The sequence below is a fragment of the Gallinula chloropus genome (assembly GCF_964237585.1).
Source record: "Gallinula chloropus genome assembly, chromosome: 1".
Classification (NCBI taxonomy): Eukaryota; Metazoa; Chordata; class Aves; order Gruiformes; family Rallidae; genus Gallinula; species Gallinula chloropus.
In genome coordinates this window covers 64,163,443-64,189,993 of record NC_140085.1, presented here as the reverse complement: position 1 = coordinate 64,189,993, position 26,551 = coordinate 64,163,443, and the positions used below count along the sequence as shown (strand labels likewise).

The 26,551-nt window shown below is 38.8% G+C and overlaps 1 protein-coding gene across 1 annotated transcript in view; it reads left to right on the top strand.

Annotated features, from left to right (window-relative positions):
* The window catches only part of TRHDE (thyrotropin releasing hormone degrading enzyme), a gene marked incomplete at its 5' end in the record, with an annotated part of 210,923 nt that overhangs the window by 98,857 nt on the left and 85,515 nt on the right, over positions 1 to 26,551 (top strand). Inside the window, 2 exons of the mRNA XM_084270637.1 lie at positions 7,613 to 7,750; positions 24,801 to 24,866. Coding sequence (XP_084126763.1) covers positions 7,613 to 7,750; positions 24,801 to 24,866 — 204 coding nt within the window. The remainder of the gene's footprint in view (positions 1 to 7,612; positions 7,751 to 24,800; positions 24,867 to 26,551) is intronic.

Here is a 26,551-nt window from a genome sequence, read left to right as displayed (position 1 = left end):
GTCCCTTGTATGTGGTTTTATAAGGGAAGGAATTCAACTGAGGCTTAGAGGAATTTATTGACTGATCTTTTGCCTCCGTATTTTCTGGTAGAAGGAGCCATCATGTTTGTCCTTGAATGTCTCTGGTATTGGGGTAGGTTTTGAGGACTATGACAGCAGGAATTACTGGCACGTAATTTTCTTTTTCATCCATCAAACGAGTGTCAAATACTTTAGCGGTCAGTACTCAGCTTGATGCTGAGAAAGCATTTCACAAAGCCCAGCTGCCTTCTCCCTTTTCTTTATTATATAAAAGTTAGCTTTGCTGACAACTTTATTGTTTGAGTCAAGGTGTAGTACATCAGTGATAGCTTTGAATCCGTTGCCTTCTCTATCTGTTGAAGCCCTGGGGTAAGTTCTCCCACTTTCTTGTGTGCTTACTACTTTTATAATTAAGGATGGTCATGTTTGTCAGAAATCTTCTTAGTGTTAAATGATTTAAAGTATTTGGAGTAAAACTTTATGCCTACATGGCAGGGTGTGCTTCCTTCAGACTACTAGGTTCTGAGGCCTGGACAATTCTGCCATTATTATAGGCAGCTGAAAATAATAATGAGGTTGCAGATCAATATTTCCATTTTTCATATGCCAAAAAAGTTACTAGAAAGCCATTTCATTAAATACTTTGAACATCATGCAACATGCTGCCCAGATTCTCAATAAATGATTTTAATTGCCCATCTTTCTCATTGATTCAGCTGAAAGAATACAAGTGCACCCCACCATTAAACACATGCGTATCTTTAAAGTGCTTTGACTCAGACTGCCTCCTAAAGTGTTTGTCTCCAACTTTAAAGTTTTGTACGCATTGTTTGACTCACAGAAAACCCAGAAAATCATTATAAGTTTTGAAGTAGACTTAAAACATGGCCCTTTTTGATTTATTTCATTATTATTTTGGCATTTCAGACCTGAGCTGTAGCCTGCTTGATCCTTCTAACCCAACATAAATATCATGCTGGCTCAGCATTGGAGAGACTCAGCCTCTCGTTTTTCAAAACTGCTTTAATCTCTTCTTTTTTGGCTAAAGACTCCCCATGCCAATATAAAGTAAGCCTTTAATTAATACCACATGGAGTGTTTTTTCCCTCAGTAACTGCTCAGTGAAGTCAGTCCTTGTATGATTTTCTGTTTTAACTCAACTATGGGGGAAGCTTTCAATGTAAAATTCACGAGAATCTCGTGTATAATTGACCTTTGCAGGAGAAAAGAGGTTTGTAAAGGTAAGCTGCAAGATCTTCTGGTTGCTAATTACTAGTCCTTTTAAAGCATACCAGTTTAGAAATCCTTATATTAATTTTAGCTTATAACTAAGAAAATAAATTTCCATCTCCACATGGTCTTCCTTAACACAGTTATTTTTTTTTTTTAGGTGGATTAATATATGGAATTCTTAACTTGAAGTAGTTAACTCTTAACATTTAGAGATCAGACATAAATGAATATCAACATTTAGATGAAACATTTATTCAAGAGATTAAGTACAGGTTTGGAGAATGTCAGCGTCTCTTCTTTCTTTGTGTCATTATCAGCTCATCTTGAGACAGCAGTTAAAATGACATTATGATGAGAGCTTTTGGGTTGTGTGAGTTCAAATCTCATGAGTTCAAGATTTAGGTGAGGCTTTGATTTCAGAAAGAAACTTCAGTCAACTGGCTGAATTTCACATACTTTTGAATTAGTAAACACTTTGTCTTCAGTAAAAATGAGAAAGAAACCTAATGGCAGCTTTGGCTCAAGGTGAGGACTTGTTGCTGGGTACCCCCACTGCATCTAGAATACAGACTTTATCTGGAAGTATAGTTGATATGGGAAGTACAATGGCAAAGCTGTAGCTACATGTTTGAGGGCATCTTTAATTGAAAGACTCTGGTGCTCAAACTTTCATCTGTCCCAAATATGCTACAACTGTTCATTTTAAAGTTGTGGCAGTATGCAGTTACTTGGAGTATAAGCTGGTAAGTAATTTTTGGTGTGCCTGCAAAACATCTTTTGTTCCTTCAGGACTTAGCTCAGTGATCTTTCATGGTGAAACAGAGCCTAGGCATGCAAAACCCATACAGCAAATATTGGAGCACCCAAAAAGTATTCTCATTGGTGGTGACCTCTGACAGTTGTTGCTGGAAGTTGACTCGGTATACCAATCCCATCTCAAAGCCACTTTTGATTTAAAAATTATTTACTGTTTCATGAATTGAGGTGAATTTCCTCTGCAGATTCCCCCTGTGAAGTTTGAATTACAGAATAAGCTTCATACTACGTTGCCTAATGTTTTAAAATTCTCTGGAGACAAATGATGGTTGATCTGTGTTCATCTGCTTGCTTAATGACTATTTCTATGAAGGCACCTACATACAAGGTGACAAAACATGATCTCGGGGAGTGAAGCTGCCCTTTTCTTTTTTTCTGAAGTGCTGGTGTGCAGTATGTGTTGTTTCCTTTCCTAATGCTCATTTTTTCCTACTTCATCCTCCCATTCTGTAGACGTACATTTAGCGCAGTGGATCTCGTGTACAACAAATCAAAGCTATAACTGAAAAAAAGAGTGATGAGAGGAAACAGCAGTTGAAGTAGCTAGTGAAATTGCTTCAAAACTCCATATCAACTACCCGTCTGCTTGGCAACTTAAGCAGGTGGTCATGAATAATCTGGTTTGGCACTTCATTGAGAAGAAAATACATATCTAATTCCCTTTCCTGATGCTCAAGCCTATTGGTCTTTCTTCACTATGAACTCCCAGAACATATATGTTGCTTGATGACAGCAAACATTTTCAGTCAGTGTGAAAGTTTCACAAACATGGCGACAGAAGTTTTGCAAGAACTTTGACCAAAAATGCAGAAAAGAGGTTATGAAGGAAGACGCAGAACCATGACATACTCTCAGCTAATAAACATGGGATGCGTTGCAGACCTCCTTCAGCAAACTATGCACATAAGCACACATGCAAGGATATGAATAATAATAATACTAAAAAAGCAATCTATAAGCTGCTCAAACTATTTATAAAAAATTACTGTTGGGAAGAGAGGAAGAAATGTTGCCTTCATTTGCAAGTACTCAGGAGACTTCCTATGCCATAACAACTTATAAGCGTGTAGGATTTATAAGCGTGTAGACAGAAAGAACTTGCTTTTGTCCCCCAGTGGATCTTCTTTGGTCTTAAGATATTTTATTGAACCGTAGGTTTTCTCATAGATGATATTCCTCTGTAGTTTGTTAAGCTTCACCCTGCAATATATTGTATTAGAACTGAACTGCTGGTAGTGTATAGGCTGGTGTTCTTTGACTGCTTTCAAAATTTGCCCCTATTTCTTTTTCCCTGGTGTGCACTTTCCCTATAAACCCAAGCATTGCATCTTGCAAATGCTTGTTTTGTCAGGCATGAGAGATCACTTATCTCCTTTGTATTCCTGATGGCTAGTAAAGCTCTGTATTTTGGAGAAGATTTTTCAGTAATTTTTTCCGGAAAATCATTTGCAGATTTGTGCACACCAATATTAAGCTTTATTCATGTAGATTTCTGAGTCCATAAACTGTTTGAATGGCTGTTCCAGCACAAAAGCGATGCCTTTAATATTGAGGCCTTTGATCTCTTCTGCGTACTAATTACTAGTTTTGGCTTTCATTGTGCTGTTCCTTTTGTTCCACTATTGGATGTTTTCCAGTTTTTTTCATTTTGATTCTTTTCCCTGGTATTTCATATTAATTTTTAGAAATTATTTTAATCCAAGTATTACATTATCATCATGCTAACTTGTACTCTTATATTATGCCTCAGTATGATGTTATAAACTCATCATCAGCAACCCTTTTTCCATTACATCGCTGTTAACCTGTTATGCACAATAAATTTTTAATGGCTCTTGAAGGTACCATTTTTGGGCCAAAAAATGTTACTTCACTATTGCTTGCTTTCTGTTCAGGGTAGCCTAGCTGAATGGCAGACATTCTGTTGCAGAGTAATACACAAAGTGTGACCGCTACCTTACCATAAGCTTTCCTCCCTAGAATGTGGTGAAAATTAACCAGAACTAGAAAGCTTTCTTCTGGTTAGCTACTTTCTTACTCCTGATTCTTTTTGCTATGGAATGATTTACACTACAGTTCCACATCTAAAAATCTCCAGATTATTTCCATAATGTGGAAGAATTGCTATAGGGGGAAAGTTTCTGACACTTACTTGTAGCATTTCTGTTGCTTTTTTAGCCAAAGCAGTGAAATTTTAATTTTCACAATGAATAAATGTTGGCTAAGGAGAGGAGAGCACAGAAAATGCATATATGTTTCAGGAAGACCTTGTGCCAAAGGTAAGGTCTTATTGGTGAGCATTAAAAGAAGCCATTTCTGTGAAGACAAAAATACTTGAATCTTGTGACCACAGATGTTTGTGAAGTAATCTGAAAATGTAGATCTTTGAAAGGCATGTTCATCTGATAACAGCACTTCAGTCCCTGCACCTGGAAGCATTCTCAAGAGCAAGAGGGAAAGCAACCAGAAAGAACTGACATGTCTTTTCTTCTCAGCACAGGTCTGGTGTCCCAGACTTTTGACTATCCACAGTTCAAAAAAGGCTCTGAGGAGAGGAGGTGAGGAGATGGGACTCCAAGTGGGCCGTAGGAAGATCAGGAGCAGAGGGGCTTCCTGATTGAATTTAAAGAAAGCCACAAATTTCAGTGGAAGCACCTCTGTGCTTATTTCAGACTGGGCTGGTGCTGCTCCCCTCCCAACTCATACCGAGAGCCCCGCGTTAGCACTGCACAGCATTGTGCTTACATGCAGATGCTGACACTTCCCAAGCGAAGCCTCAAGACTCACCTGGAGCCCTCTTTTCCTTACAGGCGGATCACAGTCTTTGGCTTTTCTCCTGCAGTCAAAACAACATGTTTTCATTGTTTCACATCTAGCGGCAAACCTGTCACCTACCGTGTTGACAGCTCACTGGCCTCGTTGAACGCATTCCAAGATTGATTTTCTTTACAGTTTTTGTGCTGGGTGTTTCTTTAGACCTGTAGGCATCATATTAAAACCGATCGATCCCACCGCGCTGCGCAGGGTAAAATAACTAACGAATGCAAAGCCCCACTTCCACCAGTATAAACTGTTGGTGCCATCCATTGGCCTTTTCCCCTTTATGTGCCATTAGGACTTCAGTAGCTGAGGTAGGATTTCTTCGACCATAAGACAGCTTTAGTTTCTTCCTGCATTTCTGATCCTGTTGCCTCTTCAAGCTCCAGGTCCCCTGTCAACCAGCAAACTCGCTCTCCCCCCCTCTCTCTGGTTTCCCTGGAGTTATATTTTTGACTCTCCTTTTAGAATCTGAACTCAGAGGCTTTGTACTAAAGGGAAAAGTTGTGTATGTTTTGGAAATACTCTCAGCTCAATAAATTTAGATTTATAGGTCAAAAACCTTCTTAATTCTCACTGAAATGCAGGTTTGCATGTGTGGAGGCATACTGGCTGTTCCAGTTGTATCTCAGTGTGACAGTCAAACATAAATTTCAAGGAAGACTTTGCAGCTGTGGTCATTTGAATAAGCGATCGTGAGTTTAAGTGCTTCTTTTCAGCCCTTCAGGAGATAGCTAAAGAATCAAACAGAAAACCAAAATATAGACTGTCCTTTTTATATCTATTATATTCTTTTTCTTAGAGCTTCACTTCTTGTTTCCTACATGCTGATTTTCTTGATTCGGGGTTCTGTATTTAAAGTATTACTTTGTGATTAACAAGGGCCCTTTTAATGAGTTAATTCCAAACAGTAACAATTCACTCCCACAGCTGTGTGCCTGTTGTGATATGCACACCTGAATTTGGAGAGATCCATAGCTCTGTGTGCTCATACCTATATGTATTACATATCATACTTCTGATGAAACTGAGGCTCTGTTATCTACTAATAGAGAATGTGAGTGAGGTGCAACCAAAGCATCTACAATCCTTCACACCTCAGCAGTTTCCCCCTGAGTAAGACTGTCATAATAATTGTTTCCCTACACCTTTTTTTTTTTCTTTCCCCTCCATAAAAAAGGGCAGTTTCTGACTCTGTATGCCTGAGAAAATTTGGAAATGAACAATAATACGAACAAGACATTACTTTTCCCTTCACAAACCTCACCTCATGCAGCCAGCTGAGAACACTAAGAGTGTGTTGGGTAATTGGCTTTCCTGCATCCCGTGTTTTTAATTGCCTGAATATACAATCAGCTCAAGGTACATTTCTCGTGCTCTAATGAATTTTAACATAAAGGTTTATTTCCAGATGGATCAGCACTGGAAGAGCTTTTCAGCTGTCTTATAAATATAATTTAAATTAACACGTTGATACCAAAACCTTGCCACCCAAGAAATTAAACGTAGAATTTATTATGTAATTGTGTGGTTATTTTATCTGTGGACATTAAGGTGTTTTTTGAAAAAATTGCAGAATTCCCTAGAGTTTCCTTTATATTATGGCACTAGGTTGACATTAATTCAGGAACTGATGTAATTTAGATAAAGTTTGAGATATGCCATTTGAGGGTGAGAAAAGCTTATTTAAATGTTCCATAATTTTTAATTCACTCTTTGCATTTATTTGTGAGTTGAAAAAACAAGTAAATGAAGCTCTTCTTTCTTGACACAGTCTTTTGGATTAGAGGCATCTATATGAATGCAATATGAGGAATATTTAAGGCATGTCATTTCTCAGCTGAAAAATTCACATCTAGTTGCACTGTAAAAGTGAGTGCAGTACAGTTCAGGGAGTATACATGAACATTTAATTAATGTTGCTGCCAGAGTAAGTATGCAGCAGTTTTGACATACCTCTGCAATCCATATTTATAGAAGCTATGGAAAGAAATTAGTATGTTGGATGTTATTTAGATTTGCAATGTGCCTCTGATGTAACTCTGACTTTGGATATCTCGCTTAACTTCTACATGCAGCTATTTTCCTACTTTTAAAGAGATGTAATAATGGTTTCCTTCAGATGGAAGTTACAAAGTTTGTAGAGCTCATCAGCTCTTGAGAAGAAAGGATCTATACCAGAAAGACAGTGCAGGCATCTGCTGTGACACTGCTGTGGGCTCTGCTCATTGTCCCATGTCAACTTACTGTGTGAATTTGGCACTAAGAACCAAGTGACTTAAACTTCACCACATAAAGCAGTAATAATTGTATTTGCCCATCTCTGTCAGAAGTTGTCTGTACCTGTGCATGCAGTGACTTCAACAACTTGTAGTGCCCATATATTTTTGTAATCAAAGACTACACCATTTCGCCTCTCTCCCAGCCCCTCGTAACTGGGAATGAAGAGTCAGAATTAGACTTGTAGTCTACACCTACATTCTGATTCATTTAATAGGTTTTAATTTAATTTCAGTTAAGTGTCATTGCAGTGAAAGATTTCAAGTCAGAGCTATTCCGTATACCTGTTCAAGATCGTAGGAGGTCACGGTGGCTTACGTTCAAGCCAGAAGGTCTGATTTTAGGCAACTGTCATGTTAGTCATATGCCTCTGATAATTGCATCAATTCTGTGTTGTTGTCAACGTGTATTTGTCTGCAATACTACTGCATATGCTGTATTTCAGGAAAAGCAGAGATTTCTGACAGATGTCCTACATGAAGTGATGTTGCTGGATGGTTTGGCCAGTTCACATCCAGTATCCCAGGAGGTGCAGCAAGCCACAGACATTGACAGAGTGTTTGACTGGATTGCCTATAAAAAGGTGAGACTAATTAAGCCTATCTATCTCTATACATAGCTATGTCAGTAGGTATTAGAAGATCGTGTTGGGTCTGTAAAACAAATACCATTGTAAAAATACATACATGACAGTGGTTACTAGTTGGGAAACTTTAATTTGTGTGGAATATACTACAGTGATTTTAGCCAATTACATTCAACACATCCAGGGTTATTAAATGCTATAAATAAACTTGGGAGGCTGTCAAAATTCAGCAAGAAGATTGGGGGTTTTTTGTTACTATTTATTTTGTGTCAGTATCTGAATTTTGTAACATGCTTTAAAAAGCAAAAGGATGTATAGTCTTTGTTCTATTGAAATACTCGTCAAAACTTCCAAAGTTTTTTTCTGTTTTTCCTGTGCATGAGAATTTTTCTGTCAGCTGGTGAAAATTCTGAAGTCGTTGTTGAGCAGTGATAGTGGAGGTACTGCCTTCTGGGGTAGTGAAGGGATATGTTTAGTCAATTTCAGATTGTATTTCTGTGAATAGAAAGCCTTTTGTCCAGCTTTGTGAATGAACAGCTTCTGTGCAGGGATGAGAGGGCTGCATACTTCTTCCTTCCCCATCGTATGGCTGGAATGGCTGGTAGTATATGGCCCAAAAGCTGTTGGTTTTCATCGTGCCACATGATTATTCTCTGCTACGTGGAATAATATGTAATACCATGCCTTACTATCATGAGCAAAAGTGCTTGATGTGTGACACAGAGGCTGCTGCCTGCAGCCTTCCACTACGAGGTTGTACTGGAGCTGTCTGCTGACGATTCAGTTACAGGAGTCTTTCAGCTATCACCTTTGCATTTGAGAATGTTTTCTTCTGCATGATAATGTTTCTTCTGGCTGTGGCAAGACAGCAGCAGCACAGCGCTGACTTGTCTACCAAGCCTACAGTTTATCCAGTGCTCATTCTGGGCTGAAGTCTATCCTTTCTTACAGTCAACAGTTATTCCCAGTCAGCAACAGCTTCAACTTGGTCTTCACAGAATCACAAGGTTGGAAAGGACCTTTAAGATCATTGAGTCCAACCATTCCTGTCCTGTGCTAAACCATATCCCTAAGTACCTGATCTACCCTTTTTTTAAACACATCCATGGATGGTGACTCAACCCCCTCCCTGGGCAGCCTGTTCCAGGCCCTGACAACTCTTTCAGTGAAAAATTTTTCCCTAACGTCTAATCTGACCCTGCCCTGGCACTGCTTTGTGGCATTTCCCCTTGTCCTGTCTCCTATCACCTGACTGAAGAGACCATTGCCCACCTCTCTATAACCTCCTTTCAGGTAATTGTAAGTGGTGATAAGGTCTCCCCTCAGCCTCCTCTTCTCCAGGCTTAACATCCCCAGCTCCCTCAGCCACTCCTCATATAATTTTCCCTCCAGCCCCTTCACCAGCCTCATTGCCCTTCTCTGGACTTGCTCTTCTTCCATGAAAGGATCTTAGGCCTTTAAGGATGGGCAAGTGAAAGTGTGTGTGTGTCTATCTCCATAAAATAGGTATAGGATGTAATATGCAAACACAAAATACTTAGGAAAATATTTTAAAATGCTGGAGTAGTTCAGGAACCCAAGTGACGTTTTCAAAAATCCCTTAGCTGGCTTTGAAAACATTACTCTTGGCCAATTATGCTGTAATAGCCAGCAGCTTTTAGCATGCTGAAGTATTCTTATTGTTTAAATGCTTCAGTCATATGTTTGCTGGTGATAGCTGAACCTTGATAGGTTCAGAGGCGTATCTCACATCCATATCTTACTATTTCAAGCTAATTATTTTTTCTAATTAATATGATAATAGTAATATCACTTGACACTTATCTTTTCATCTTATGAACACTTTGCAAACATTAACTAATTTTCATTTACATTGAAACAGCAAACAGGACAGTAGGACACATCTGTATACTGTTAGCTTTTATGCAGACTAATAGGATCACTCTGATTTCAGTGCAGATTAGAGTGCAATCTCTCTCTCTCCTACCTGTCCGTTTAAAGGTTCCTTTTTCAGTGCCCAGTTACAAGATCTACCAAACCACTGTGACGAATGACAGTGGAAGAATTTGCTTACACACTTTCATAGGTGAAGAGATTAAAAGACCAACTCTTTCACCCATGAAGTCTCTGTTTTCCTGTCTGATAGTTTGTCTGTCTGCTATTCTCTGTAACCACTCATCCTTTTCTTTTAGATGCAAACAATATCTAATAGGAAAAACTTTTCCCAACTGATGTGATAGCTGCTCTTTTTGCTATTTCCATACCTTCCTCCAAACACCTGACACTGTTTCCTTCTGAGAATAAAGAGAGGAAATTTAACATGTCATATATCTTACATGCTTTCATTCCTGTGTAAGCCTGTATGCATGGACACCTAGCTTGCACTTAAAATCAAGCATGGAAACAGCTCATTTATTAGATTGCTCGAAGATTTGTCTATCCTTCTAGCTCTCTAGTGTCAGCCAATATAAATACTGTGATGAGCGGGACATCAGTAAAATCCAAACTGTTATACTGAAGGCTTTTACCTGGTTGGGCATGAGCTCAGATATTTTCAGGTGCTTCAAAGCACTCCTGACTCAACAAGCCCATACTGGAGGGATGTTGTTGGTGTTTCTGGGGTGGCTTTCTCGTTTGGTGACTTATTTTTTAAATTGCTGTCAAGTATCAAGTTCTCGGAATTTTTTCCCATTGCCTCTAGTAAACTTTGGATCAGGAACATCAGTGAGGATTTTTCTATGGACTTAAATAAAATGTTCATTTTTAAATAGTGTAACACAGTAGGCAATATTTTTTCCCTGCATTTTGTGGGGGGGGACAGTATTCATTCTCTTTTTTTTTTTTAAAAAAAGTCTACCTAGTGCTCCTTGGGACTTTGAATTGTCCATATGATCTCTTTTCTCTCTCCACAATTTACTGCATGATACTGAAATGCTGAAACTTTCTCCTATCTGATTTTTGTTCAGTGAGATGACAGTCATAGAATGTCATTGTCATTTTATTGTCTTTACTGTCATCAATATGGCGTAAGTCAATTAGACACCATTAAAGTGCCCATCTCTGCCAGACACTTAGCTGTCATTTTAAAGATATGCCTTTTACTCTTTCTATGCACTTCAGAGATGACTATTGACACTGTGCTGTTTAAATGCCTTCTATCTGAAAATATTTTTCATTTTAACTTTCTTGTCCTTGGTGATTGTGCATGTAATGAAATACCACGACATAAACCCCTGAAGAATGGTATTCAGTAGTCCCACAAGCAGAGAGAAACAGCACACTGTTTTTCCACTTAAGTTGTTGAGGGTAATGTTTTGCCTTTTTCAAAAGCATCACACTAGTCATTCTCGGGTAGGAGTGTGTCATCCTTCAGTAGGGCCACAAATACATGGAGAAAAATAAGAAATCGTGATAGTTCATTAATAAACAGTTCTAGTAGATGATTCAAGTCTCTCAAGTTACATCAGAGAGTGGATATGTCTTCCTAGTGCAGCTGGAAGTGCGATAGTGTCCTCCCACGATGACGGGAAAAGTGGTTGTATCCCAAGTGCAGCAGGAAATACAGCCTGTTGAACACAAGAGTGGATCTGAAAATTGTTAAATCAAAGCAAAACGCGTGACAGCCTTTCCATACCAGAAATAACTGACAGCAGGAATCATAGCCCTGGAGAGCTGCATCAACAGAGGAGGAGAGAGTGCAGCAAGAATAACACGAGGAGCAACAATCAGCAAGGAACAACCGGCTGTAATAAAATGGAGAAACAAGGCAGCTGCTTCTCAAAGGGAGCAGCCAGACCCAGAACGACGTGAGGGAGAGAGATCCCCAACAGAACTAAAGGAGTCATAGCCATAGATGAGCAGTCACAGGCAGATAAGAGAAGGGATGAAAGGGCACGGAGGACAGTGTAGAGAGCCAGATAATATCTGAAGTCATTTCCGTCAGCCTGCTGCACGCTTTGAAGCGTGCTGGTTGAAGATTCTGGCAGCAATCGGAGCAGGCAAGACCAGGATGATGGAGTGTAACTATAAAAGTAACCCCAGTAGAATATGTCTTGGCAAGTGACAAACAGTAATCAAAGAAGAGGATGAATGGAATAGGGAAGAATATTCCTCTTCCCCCCCCAATCCCCCAGCCCTGTAAGCAAAATTAACCTCAGCTATGAGATCAGTTGCTAGCCCTGACTTTGTTATGTAAACAAGTCATTATTTCCAAGGCCTTTGTATATAGAATTTCCTTCTTTACTGTATGCCACTTCTTTAAAAATGCTTTTTCCTGCTTCCTCTGTTGGGTGATGGAAGGAAGATATATTTCTAATAGCAATAAAGGGAGTCCATGCTCCCTGCCTCCCCTCAAAGGCAATGTTCTGTGTCAGGAAATCTGTTCAACTAAAAATTTGCACAAAGAAAAAAGCTTGGCTTCTCTGTATGTTGCAATAGCAGTTCTGGCAAAGGAGAATTAAAAAAGTGAAAGTACTGGCATGCTTTTTACCCTTTTGAGTGAAATTCACTTTGAATATTTACAGGTAACGTTCTGCAAGAATGCAGAAGAACAGGAGGGCTAACTGCAGTCACTGGAAAGTCTCTCTAAAAATGTTTGTGCATTTTTATTTCTCTTCCTCAGGCTCTGAGAAGGACATTGGCATTATAATAACAAAATAAAACAAACAAAAAAAAAACCAAACCCAAAACATCTATTCTGCCCAGTGAAACTGAGATTAGTATCAGAGTGAAATCCACGCAGTTCATAAGTGCAGTGAAATCATGACAATGTGCATCTATGAAATGACCACAGGAAATAAGAGCAGGTCATTAACAGTGAAAGAAATACAAGATAGATACTTATAAATAATAAAATAGGCTTTATTTTTAGTTGTTAACTTAACTGAATCAATAACATAAGGTGGTATTGAGGTAGTTAAAAGTCTTCAAGTACAATACAGGTGGCTTTACAACCCACTCCCTTACCACAGTGTAAAGGGAGAGCTTTCTGTTCTCCTTAGCTAGCTGAGCCATGAAGTTGTCTGTGAATGCCACTGTGTCCTGGGTGTGCGGTTGCGTGGTGCTGGTTCCAGTTCCGCGGCTTGCGAGCGCAGCAGGTCGGTGCCCGGATTACAGAAGGGGCTTTCAGAGGCAGTTTGCTCGTAGTGCCTTGTAACAGAGCAAGTGTCTTGTCATGAAAACAATTCCCTTCCATTCAGCTGAAGAGGTTGTAGGTCATTACTGCTTCTGATACGCAAGCCATCGAAACTCAGTGTTGGCAGACTTTAGGTTCAAGCTCAGAGCCACCCTAAGAACGCCTCACTTGAACTCTGCAGGCTGACCCACTCCAGCCGGTGGGTGCTAGTGCCAAAAACTAAGCAGGTGTCTAGTATTAACTGAATCAATTACCTGCCTTAAATAAGGCATCAGAGCATCTTCCTGACTCAAACCAAACTGTCATTAACTTATCACGTTGCTTATCGTGCGCTCAGTATTTTCTGAAGAAGAAATGTAGAAACCACTGTGTGTGGTGTATAAACAGCTGTGCACCTACGGTGCTTAAGCAGCGTTACGTTCCCCTTGCTGGGCAGAACTGTACATGGCTTTGATTGGAAATAATACAAATGGAGCACAATGTTAATAAAAGCATCGCATTTTAAAGAGGAGCTTGTTAGATTAGATAGCTCAGTCAGGGCAACACAAGGTGGCGTGATTGGGAAGACACAGCCTGTTGTGGTACAACACTCTTCTGCCTGTTGCCCAGCAAGAAGCAGAAGCAAACAGCAGCTCCCAAGGCTTGGAGGAGGTGATCAAAGCATAAATAGCAATGATGTCTCAATCCATCATTTATCATACTCCTTTCCCCAACAGGGAGTCTCTAGGGAAAAAAATGGCGTGCCCATATCTTGGATGTTTCCATGGTGTAAAATAAAATGTCAATAAAAGTGGGTGTACATGGAGGTACCAGCCTCTGCACAACGGTTCCTGAAGTGCAGTAGCATTTTCTGCCCCTCTGGCTCTGCTTCGTAAACAAAAGTATCAGCAGAGGGCAAATCAGAAAGTACTTTCCTGAGCCTCTACAGGTAGTTTCTGGTTTTTCCCTGGAGGAGTCCAAAAAGCAACTATTCCAGAGGGAAGGGAATGGGGTAACTTCTGCTGGCACATACACTAGTTCAGATGAGTAAAACATGAGCAACAATTACAAATGTTAAAATAGCCTGGAACAAACTAAGAGTTGACAGTAGAAAATAAACTGGAGGTAATGAAATAAGAGTAAAAGGAACAAAAGCCTTGACATAAAAATCTGACTAATATTTTGATCAAAATCTTACTCTGCAGGACCTCTGCAGGAGAAAACTCTCTGAAACAACCTCTGACACACTTTTTTTTTTTGTTGTTCTTGTTCTTCAAAGGTATGCTTAAGTACTGGATAGTTCTGAAGCTTAAAAGAGGTTTTAAAAAAGAACAAGTAGAATAGCATATTTAACCATAGTTAATTGCAAAACAGTCTTAGGCAAAGTAATTGAGATTCTTATGTGGTGTTTAGTTAACTAAAAAAAGAGAAAGGAATATTAATGCTTCATGGAAACAAACCTAGTCAAACAGACCTAATTTTAATCTTTGATGAGATTAAATGCGTGGTTACTAATGATAAATTGTGTTGAGACATAGACTTTTAAAATCTTTGGTTTATTCTGGTGTCATACGCTAGTTAAAAAAACAACAATGCTATATGATATCACTACAGAACACATTGGCTGGATTAATAGATAGCTGTCAGATCACATTGATCCCCAAGGTAGTTGTCAATGGAGAATCATCACAAATTTTGTTTTATTTTACTTAATTTGCTTTTGGATTATCTGTGGAACTGGTGGATAAAATGGTGATGCATTTCCTCTTTAAAATGAAATAATCATGGCCAGGTAAACACTTCTGTAAGTATTCAGTGTCAGAGGGAAAGTCTTTGTCTGTTACTTCTAATGAAAAGCACAGATTTTTGGAGCCAGTTTCCTTATTACAAGAGATCCTTAATGCAGTGGATTTTAAGGTATGCTGGCTTATTCAATACTTACTTGAATTCTGGTGGTGTAAATAATGTTGTCAACTGCTTGTGTTTGTCCACCCTTGAAGATTTCCTCATATAAGCAGTTAATGAAAAAGTGTAATGTGCTTTTGTCCTTGTCAGTGGTGTCAGAACATGTAGGAGGGATTTTGGTGGCGAGGACAAATAAAACTCCTCTTGTAAATGGGGTCCCGCTATCATTTTGTCTCAGTGTCTGATACGTTTTATTATTCAAGGAAAATGATGTGACAATATCCACCTGAAGAACATGATTAGTTATGGTCATTCGCCCCTGAATTTTGTTCATTGTGTCATGTACCTAAAATTTGCAACAGAATTTATGTCTAAGGTAAACATTTCACCAAAGCTTATCTTACCGTCATCTGACCACTTTGGTATTATCCAGCCCCAGAACAGCTGTGTTTGTCAGAATAGAAAATGATTATGATTTCCCAGTGAAAAGCTCTCCTTGAATATAGCGTTGCTCTTTCAGTGATGTTTTGGCATCAGATACATGACCTTGCCATCTATAAAAACAACGTAAGATGCCTTTATGCATCTTTGATGATTTATCATGGTACGTTATAGGTTTATAGGTATATCTGCTGATTTTGAAAACATTGGCCCATCCGCACTGTATGTAAAGTTTTAAAAATAGTGTAAGTTTAATTTGTTCATTAAAATATATCCTGTTTTTATTGCTGAGTATCAGCAACACATTAACTTGTGGGTATGCACTGCTTGATAAGCAATATAATTTGGAAACTCTTCGTTACTTTAAAAACTAAAGGACAAAAATTAAATGACTGGGTTCTTTTTTTGGTTTAGTCTGTACTGTTAAAATTAAGTAGGGATAGGTTTTTTGGGTTCCTTTTAATGAGTATAGTCCCTTACATGTTAACACTTTATTACCAAGAGCAGGGAAACCAGACATCCAAATTCAGCCAAGTACTTGGTTATATGCGTAATTTTCTGTGAGGAAGATGTGGAATTTAGACTGGGTTGCTTATGTATTTTAGGTACTTTAGTATGTTGTGTCACTAAATGATGGCCCAGACAAACAACATTGGGGTTAGTCTCATATTGTCACATTTTTACTAGTATTCTGCATAGTCTGCATACACATATATCTTTCCTTACTTTTTTATAATGGCTTTTACATGGGATTTCCAAAGGGAAAGCCTCTAGGAATTCATTTGAACATTTTACACTTCTGCCACAGGAAGGAAATTCTATTTGTTGAAGCAAGTGCCTGATGTTATCCTAATCAGATAAAGAAGCATTCACACCCATCGAATTCCCATGCACTAAGCTTGATTTTCCTTGTGGCACTCAGAGAATAGCCAAACTGGTGTGTTACAGTGCTCAGATTCTGAAAATGAAGAAGAGGTTTAGTGCTGGTGACTCACAGTACAGTCTAATTAATTCCCTGAAAAGAACTTTTCAGTGAGTACTTCTGCAGTTCCCAGAGATGAGATATTTTGGATAGAGACGGCTGAAGAATTCCAGAGAAAGCTTTGCAATTATCTCCGCTTTTACAGCTCAGTAGAAGGACTCTCAGACTCGGAGCAGAGGTCTTTCAGGAGAGACAGCCACAGTCCTGTGGTGTAACTGGTGGCATGAGTGGGACACTCTCATTCCACGATTATCGGGGTAACTCCATATGCCATGAGAGATGCTTCTGATTACAGTGGTAGGAAGGTAAAATGCATTTCAGCTGGACCTTCTGAGTGGGAGCTGAGGAATGGTTGGACTTAGTCCTTGTGGGGAAAAAGGGAAAAAGAGAGTACAGAATATGTTTGCTTAAGGTAGCAGGGTTTAAATGCAACACCTGGATTTGAAAGTGGTTACCTGCTTTTCAGGTCTTACAGGAGAACTAAGGGATGTCCATTGACTTGCTTATGGTCACACTAGTCGCTCAATAGGCGTTCCAGACAGACTTCTCCTGTCTGTTGGTCCTGTTTAATGTGCTGAGGGTAACAATTTGGGTAATTTGGACTGCTACATGCAGTGTTACACTGCAGCTCAGTTGACCAAGTTTTTAAATAATTCGTTCACCCACATATGCACTATTCTGTATCTGCATTTGAACAAATTGTGCAGATGTGACTTAAGTCAAAGCTATTTTTTGTGTGTGTGTTAAATTTCTGCAGGATTTGACAGATTTCATTTTGTTTTTTAATTCTATGAAAGGGTTCTTTTTTAAATGTCACATTTTTGCTACATGTTTGATGTACATTGTTCTTTCGCTTTAATTCATGCTGTGTTTTTTCCCAATAAGCTAAATTTCATGGGGCATCCAGCTGTGGTTGCTTAGTGCCAACAAAGAATGATTGTTTTTGGAAAACGTGACTTGGGTATTACTTGTTGGCTAGTGTTCACATTACAAAAACAATGTACAAATGTGCAGTCTTTGTATGAGAGCTTGGTAACATGCTCTACTAATATTTGAAACGAACTTAGAATGACAGAATTATCTAAGATTTTGAGAAATAAAGAACAATTTATCAATTCAGGAACTTTGAACTGAAATGAAATTATACTCATTTACTTAAGAACCCATTTGATTGTGGATACCCGTAGGCTTGTATTTCACACACTACTGTAAAAATATTTTCAACATTTTTTAGAAAAAAGCCCAATCTGCGTGCTGCTTTTCGTTACAGTTCTAAAAAGTCTGTCTTCATCATGACTGCTGAAGAAAAACATACATCTCAACCATTATTCAAAGCATATTAGCCGAGATTTGAAAGCCCTTTTTGTCATCTTTAGTGGTTCTGCTATGGTAGTTCATGCCTGACTTGATTGTATGCAGAAGGCATGGCTCTGGCTTGCTGGGTGAGGGACCATGTCATGGCCAAAGTGTGAAAGGGGGACTCACTTTTTTACAAATACAGCAAAGAAGTGAAATGACTTATTTGTATTGAGCTTTCCTGCTGAAGAATGGGTTAATCCCCATGCTCAGTTCATTCTTTGTTACAGATAGGTTGCAGGAACTATGGATTTAAGGTGGGTGTATGGGAAACACTAACTAAAAGAGCTGAATTAGTTGTCAGGAGGTCTACAGAGCTGGGTGTTATTTACTTGCACCTTCTGAAGGTTATCAGATGTGGAGCTGCAGAATTTCTGGCAAAGGAATGTAGACCTTCCTTACAAACTGGGGTAATGTACAGAAAGGGGTAATGTACAGAAAGAGCTCCGTGGAAAGTCCTGGGAGCTGTAGGCTGAGTTTGATTTCCTTCTCTGGCATGGTAGAGACTGTAAAGGATATGAGGAGTAAGATAACTGGGCACATGGGTAAATGTGTTGGTCTTGCCTGCATGTAGCTGTTGCAAAGAGAGCTGCTGTCTCACTAACCAGATGGAGTTGTTGGGGGGAGTCAGTAGACACTGGATTAAAAAAGTCTTTGACAATGCACTTTACCTAGAGCTCAGGCTAAATAGTTAAAGGCTGGAACTATTTACAGTGTGCATAATGTAACTGATAGCTGAGTCATTGTAAAAAGAATACTAGTATATATCAGGGATTTATTAATAGCCATCAAACTTTGCATATTGATTCCTATGTTAAAGCAGGAGCTCTTTATGAATGGATCGTGCCTTTGTGAGTGTCTGTATGTGCTCTGAGCCTTGTTTTAATCAATGAAGATGCAGGTTATTATTACATATTATTATTGTCAATAGTAGCTCTAATAACAGTGCGAATAAAATCTAGAGTAATTGAGGTAGAGGGTAGGGTAACTCACATTTGCCTTAGAGAGAAAGTAACCCTAATCTTGAATTGCAGAGATACCAGCATAGAGAAAAATAACTGTATGCCTCCTATCTGTGTCCCATTGTATTTGAAAACAAGGGGTGTTATTACATATTAATCAGGACTGATTTTGAACTGAGTACTGCACAATAGAAGAATGTAAACAAATCACCTGTATTCAATGTTGAGTTGTTGGGTTTTTTTAAAAATGGGTGGAGATTTTGTGGAAAAATAGACATTTTATTTTTTTAGAACCTCAGTTGTGTACTTTTTTGTTGGTAGTCCAATGCTGCTCTCCTCAGCATCTCACTCCCCGCTTACACCTCGGATACCACGGTGGTGTTTTTCCTACCAGGATACTTCCTGATTTTAGTTTTTATGTCACAAAAGGGATCATTCTGAACTCAGTAAAAATAATCAGCTTTCATTCCTAAACAAGGGTGGCAAGATGGATGTTCAGTGAAGGAGAGATATATTGAGGTCTGTGTAATTATTATTACTGATATTTGATGTTACGTTATGTATAGGTGAGCCTGAAAAATACTGTCTCAGACTTCACTAACTCAGGGGAGTGTTTTTACACCTTCCAGTGCTTTGCATTTTTTGCAGGATAAAATATCTTCAGAGGGATTCATACCATCCCACTTGGGATATTCACTATGTAGACTCCTGCCATTGACTAGTCCCCCAGCCTCTCTGTGTCATCAGTGAAGATGAACCGGCGCTTTGAGGGTGAAATCCATCTGTCCTATTTTAGATGCATGCCTTCAGATGAGATGAATCAGGATGAGCTGAAGTGCTTGCTTCTCTCTCTGTTGCCTTTAAAGGGAGTCTAGGCAGCTGGCTCAGCTGTATGCAACTGAGTAAGCATCAGATAGCTACAGTGTAGGCATCTGCATTCAGTCAGATGAATTGCAATCCTACGGTTAAAACAAAAACAGAAACCACACAAAAGCAGAACCAAAAATTAAAAAAAAATAAAGTTGATGTTCTAGGAAAAAATGACAAGTTTTGGTGGGAAGGAGGATGGAAGAGCTCTGCTTTTTCTGTGTCAGCTTTTCATGGTCTCTCTTCTTTCCCTCACTCCAACACATTTACAAAGCGGTAGATTATTTCACCCTCGCAAGAGTCAGCTGTAGTTCATGGTTCCTGTTTTGTGTTGGTCACATTTTTCTCTTGTGAGCACGAATACTGACGGAACTTTTGGTCCTTAAATAAATAATGCTGATTGAGTTTCCAGCTCATTTGTATCTCTTTGCACACAGGCCCTTGCCTCCCAGTTTCTTCATAATCCTATGTGCTGGTTTACCAATTATTATATCATTCCCTTCTCTGCCACTGCCTCGCCAGTTAATTATTTCAAGTGCTTTGCTTTGCTCTCTGCTCAGTACAGAACATCCACCTTCAGCTAGCAAGCACACAACCTCTCTGGAATACCTACCTTTGCTGGGTTTCTTATGTGGAAGTATGACATGTAGCACAAAGTGAGATAAGATAGGTGTTATTTGACTGTATATACAGAAGTGGGTGGTAACACACCACTTTTATGTCTCCGCAATTCAGATATTCTTGAGAACTATTTACTAGTACAGAACTTTTGTAACTTAATGGGGAATCAATCAGTCTCTGTGGCCTTTTTGGACATTGCAGTTGATTTAATCTCACCTCACCTGAGTTATCTGCAGTACATATGCGCTACTCACCCGCAGCTACTTTCGGAGCTAATTACAAGAGGTGGGGGTGCTTTTAGGGTACAGTTCTCCCTATCTGTTTGGAGGTCTACTTCAGGATGATATAGAGTGCATCCAGGAGTGGAGCTATCCACTGACTGGGGAGGAAGTCTAAACAAGTAAAGTAATTGTAGACACAAATGCTAAAGATAGCTGTATGAGTAAGACGTGTCCCCTCCCATTCTGGCTGTATAACTGTGTTGTGTTGTATGCAATAGTTCTATTTTTGTGGGTTCATACATAGGACTTTTTTTCCCCTTTTGGTGCTCTTTTTTTTGTACAAGAAATGATTACAGGATGCAAGTTAGAAGTGAAAGAGTTTGAGGATTTAGATATAATAAAATGAGATCATTCAATAAGTCAGATAAATTAATTTACAATAATTGTGACCTGTAATGATGCTAAAGGATCAAAAAATGTAGGAGGTAGTCTTAAAAAAAGAGTGTTGATTTAATCTGAGATCAAGGTTGTAATCATGCTGTTTTATGTTGGAATGGAGAGAATTAGGCTGCAGGCCTTAACTGTAACTCTGTAGATTTCAAAGACAAGTTCAGCTCACGTATAAATGAATTTTACTCCTAATTTTAGTCATGGATGGTCTTTAACACTGCATGAGTTTGCAAACGTTGCTTCAAGGAAAGCAAGAGCATAAACTTAGAGCGCTTACACCTGTGTTGGCTGATTGCCCATGGGCATGGCTTTTCCAAAGAACCCTTTGCAGAAAAGCTCTGTGTCTACAGTTAGTTTCCATGGAGTAGCTGACATGTTCTGTCGCCCCTTTCTTTCTGTGGAGTCACAGTGCTGAGGCTGAGGAACCTTTGACTGTGTCATAGGTTATATGAAGACCATGCTGGGTAGTCTTGGGTGAATGATTTCTCTATGACATGCCTCAGTTTCCCTTTGTTTTGCAGCATATTGATATCAGTGTCTTACAAAGCACTTAAGAGACCTGCTAATGAACAGTACTTCCTCAGAGCCAGGTAGTGCCATTAATCATTGACTGGATATGTAGTGTCTTTGTCTGAGTAGGCTTTTATTAAGATGGGGCACAGTGGCTTAAGGTGAGTCAGAGACGGGTACATTTTTTGATGAGGAAAGGATTATTTTCCAGGAGACCTGTTAAGCCAGTGTGGTTTACCTCTTGGTATTGAGTCATCCACTGCCTGCAGGAAAGTACTTAAATAGTCAATAAATAGCCATTCTGCTCTGTAGGAGAGCCAGGTTCACTTCTCAGGAGTCCATATGTCATTCGTTGGTTGGACAAATGTTGGCAGAGCAGAACTGCCCCTGAGAATGAAGTGAGGAGCAGATCGGTTTCATGTCAAGGCATTTGGGAACCATGGTGACAGGTTCCAAAGGGCATCCTCTGTGGCAGGACAGACGTCTTGTGATTTAGGACTTTTCTGTAGGTTTAGGTCTAGCTCAGAGAAGCTTTCAGAAGGTATGGTGGTGCAGGTCCTCTGGACTGCATCCAGTTCACTGCTTGCTAGGTGGATAGGGTAGTGAAAATGCTAGCACATTCAGATGACCCCAAGGATATGTATTCTATTACTCCTGCAGCTGAACTTACTGCAGGTGTCATCTTTACTTCCCAGGAGCCTCTGATTAGGGTCATCTACCAAGTTCCTCTTTTTTATAAGCCCCTCTTCCTTGTGCCATTTGTTCTGCATACCTCTTGCTTTTTATCCTTCTGCCTGCAAACCTGTTTCTGTCGATCTCCAGTCAGAGTGCCAACATCTGCTGCTTTTCCCTTTCCTTTCCAGAGCTGTCTTAGGAGTGTATCCCTGTTGTCAGTTCTGCCATGTCTCAAAGTGCCAGAAGGGTGAAATGAGCGATTCCCGCTTTTCTTCCTCCCATATCTTTTCTCTCCACATCAAGGGCTGCCTTTGCTCCGGTTTCTCATCCCTTCTCCCCACGACAGCTTTTTTTCTCTTGAGGTTCCCTGGTTTTCTGTTATCTGCTTTTTTGTTAGAATCCCTTTCCCTTCCTCAAATTAAGTATAGAAAGTATTTGCTTTTCCCCATGTGGAGAAAATGGCAGAAGTGGGACAAATATATTGTTCTGGAAGCTGTAAGTAGGACTTCTGGGTTTCCTGAAGGTAATTAATTGGTAGAAAATACTTCTAAGGTACCTGTGAAAAGGGACTGATCCTAGGAGAGCAGTCCTGCCTTTGTGCCTTGGATCTCCCTTTCAGTCTGCTGGCTCTTTTATTTTGTTTGCTGTGCAAAGGCCATGGTTCCATCCAACATGTGGCTGGATGTTACCTGTGAGAGGAATTCAATAATCTTTTAATGTGTCTCTGACAGTTCCTGGTCCCTGGGTACAAAAAGGACTCTATGGGCAAGATGATATGAAGGTATTTCCTTACTTCTCACATAAATCAGTAGAGTTAAGGTGCCTACATAAATACATGTTTATTGTTACGATGTGAAATTCAAACCGTGGGAAGGAAACAGGGGGACCCTGAAATACTAACACGTGAGTAGGAAAAGGGATGTGTGATGAGTGGAAAAGTGTCTTTGTTGTTAGGGGTTTAGGCAGATTTATGTATTACTGGTTCTGCTACAGATGCCCAAGTTACTTACAGGATAAATAATACTTATCTATTTGTTGTAATTTTTGGGGTCTTCTGTTCATTTGATTTGACAGATTTATCTGCTCTTTATCTGCTTAAACATCTCTAAGAACTTTACTCATTCAGTTCCTGTAGTAAAATAAGAGTAACAGTGTTTACTAACCTATGGCCTTGTCTGTTCCAGTAATTATCTATTTCAATAGGGATTATTTTCTATGCTGCTGTGTGTTCCAGACATGATTGACCTCCCAGTAAGACTATGTACCACCATAAAGACATAGCATAGTGTTAATAATGCAGACACCATATTTTGGTTTATACACTGTTCAATTCTTATGAGCAACTAAAATGTCTCCTCAATTAATGTTTTTTTTTTCTTTTTTTTTCCCTCAGTTACTTTGCTAACTCAATATATTATTTGTTGTTGTGAAGAACTTGTAGTGTTTTCTTACAGTTTACTAAGAATTTGCAAATCTTTTTTTAATATATGTCATTATTTCAAAATCTTGGTTATTGCAGATAAACCCTTCAGTACTTCAGAAATAGCCACCTAAAAAGAACATGTGTAAAATGATCTAAGAACTGGAAAACCGTTAAATTGCAAAGCTATCTTGAACTTTAATCTAGCAGGAAAAGACATAAAATCTTGTTCTGAAAGCTGAAGTTAGAGAAATTCAAATTAGGGAAAAGGTGCACATTTGCCTTGTGACAGTAAATATTAGTTGTGACAAGTTACGTAGTACTGCAAAACATTTCTCTGTTCTTGAATCTTCCTAAAATAAATGCTATTGTGTAAAGAGAAGCAATAGGTTCTTTGCCTAAATTATTGTTTGACCCCTATTAATGCAGGAAGTCAGATTCTGTTGTTGTAATTGTAATAGGCTTCAGAACCTGTGAATTTCTGAATCTGTGAAATGTTTCTTTTTGTTTAATGTTGTTTTCTGATTGAGCATTTGCCTAATTTCTGAGCCTACATCTGTAGGTGAGGTCGTGGAGTCCTAGCGTCGTGTTTTCCTCCAGCCTTTGATTCACTGACTTTAAAGCAAAAGCGTCCTCCCTGTCATGCAGTGATCTGTACTAAGCATAACATTTGATAAATGGCATTGGAAGGCTGGTTGTCTTGAAATTGGATTGCAAAGCTGGATGTTATAGGGAAATCGTCAAATCAGGTCTGCAAAGAACTTTCTGCTCAAAGTGCACTATAGCAAAGGGAAAATGAAATGCACAGCAGTTGTGGTTGTGAGAGGGAGTGAGGAGATGCCTTCAAGGGATGCCTTAAAGGAAGCTGCTTGGGCAAGTGTGTCTCTGTTCCCTTGTGTAGGTACTGAGAATGTCACCTGTGAAACCACTTACCCCTTTGCATGACCGTGTGGGAAATAAGCTGACTCTTAAAAAGTCAAATGTGTATGTTCACATGTTTATAAAATTCATAGGAAAAGGATCCACTTCCAGATCATCAGATCTTGAAGGCTTTTACAAAGGAAAGGAACATCACTAAATCCTGATTTACAGTAGTATAACGAAGGTAAAAATATTATGAATAACCACCGTGGTAGAACTTAGCAAGAACATTATTTTTTGCCCTCATTTAAAACTGTGCCATGCTGCTGAGTGCACAAAAGGGCTGGGGGCAGCCAGCTGTGGAGCTGACACATCCGTGCTCCAGCAGTGGAGAGAGCATGTTTTATGACTGCACCTTATTCAGTGTACAGGGCAGGATGGTAACAAGATGACTCTTACTTTCTCACCTGTCCTTGTAAGCATTTGCAGTAGCATCTCTTTTCTTTTTTTTTTTTCCTTTTCATTCTAGCACAAGTAAAGATTGTATTAATCAGAAGTTTCTAAGATAATGTAGGATGGAAATGCCTACTTCAGGTTGTTATTATTGTATAATCCTGACGTGCAAAACCAGTAACTTTTTTTTTTCTCTCTTATGTCCCACAGGGTGCAGCTCTAATTCGAATGTTAGCTAACTTTATGGGTCACTCTGTGTTTCAAATGGGCTTACAAGTAAGTAAAAGCATTTCTGTCCTGGTGTAGGTGTGAATTTCTAACAGTTTCTCTCTCTTTTTTTTGTTTTTAAACTATATTTGCGTCTATTTGTGGTAATGTTTATTTGCTTCAATGTTGAGGCACAAACATGTCCCTGAAGATGAATTTGGTGGAAGATGCTGCATTTCTTGGTATGTCAACTGACTACACTTTAACTTACAGACAGCGTTGTGTCTCTTCTGTGTAGATTGGCACATAAAAGCCATTTTATCCAAAAAAATAATAACAAATGATGTCAAGCCAGCTAGAAAATGCACAGCCTTGAAACTAATAATTCTTTTTAGATAAATATTTTGCCTTCCCTTCCTACACAGCAAATCCATGAGCTTTATTTTTACCTTTGATAAACATGGAATGCTCTCTGCCTTAACCATGTTTTGAAAACTCACTCTGCCTTTTAAAAGAAATTTAAAGAGGTACCATTTCTGTATGAAGACAAAGAAATTCAACATGCTGATTACTAAGGATGAACTCTTTTCAGCAATAATTCAGCACAAATGAGTGTTTCGTAAACTATTTAAAAACAAACAAGCTAAAGCATAAAAAACAATGCAACTCCCTCTATTCCATTGAAATCTGCTTGAGTAAATCATGTTACAGGCAGCTGTGATTGATGAATTATGTATGATGCAGCCTGCTACTTAGAAGTGTCCTTTAAAGTAAATTGATGTTCACCTGAAATACAATTATGCTAAGATGGAAAGAGCGATCAATCTTATCTGTTCTTAGTAAGCTTTTCATTTTGAAATTTAAATAAACTACATCTGGGATCAGGTCATTTTTTAACAGAATAATGCTACCTCCAACCAAAATGAATTGGAAGGTAAAATATAAAACAAAAGTTAAATAAATACATTGCCTATGTCAGAGAGGTGTGTTTCATGCAATAGGCAAAGAAAGGAAACCTGCGGGGGAAATGCAGCTTTTTGGAGAGTTTATAGGACATTCAGGGTTTCCAGGATAACTTATTTGCAGGACCCAGTTGGCTCATTTTATTAGATGTAACTCCAGGTCAGATCAGTTAGTTAATCTTCTTATCCAGATAAGAAATCTTGAGATCAAAGGGTTCCTTCATAAAATATTGTTTACATCGAGGACAGAACCCTCATCTCATTGAAGCCAATAAGATTTTTGTCCTTAGTCCAGCAAATTCCATATTCCAGGCAGAAACTTCTGCCTGCACAGATATATTCATAGAGAAATTAAATAGCATTTTTTTTTTTTAAAAAAAAAGGATTTCACTTAGGGTTTCATGAGGGGAAAGTTTTAATACATAGATCTTAAAACTCATATTTTTTTCCGTCTTTGTCTGAGAAACAACGGTATGAAAGTTGTCCGGAAATAAATTTAGAAAAAAAGATCAAAGAATAAGGCTACACAGGGATTAAATAATCATAATTACCATAAAGTTGTAATGGAGCTTTGTTTTTTGATTTGAGTGGTTTCCCATTATTTCTGCTTTTCACCAGTTCTGCTCTAAATAGAAACTCTTCTGTTTGCTAATGAAAGTCTATGAAAATTCTAACTGTGAATAGCTGACTAGTGAAACTCTTGGCATCGGTTCAGTAGGAAGATGTTATTCCAGCGTCTTCTAGAAAAGCTATTTGAAATCCAGACACAGATTTTCCACTTGTTGAACAGCA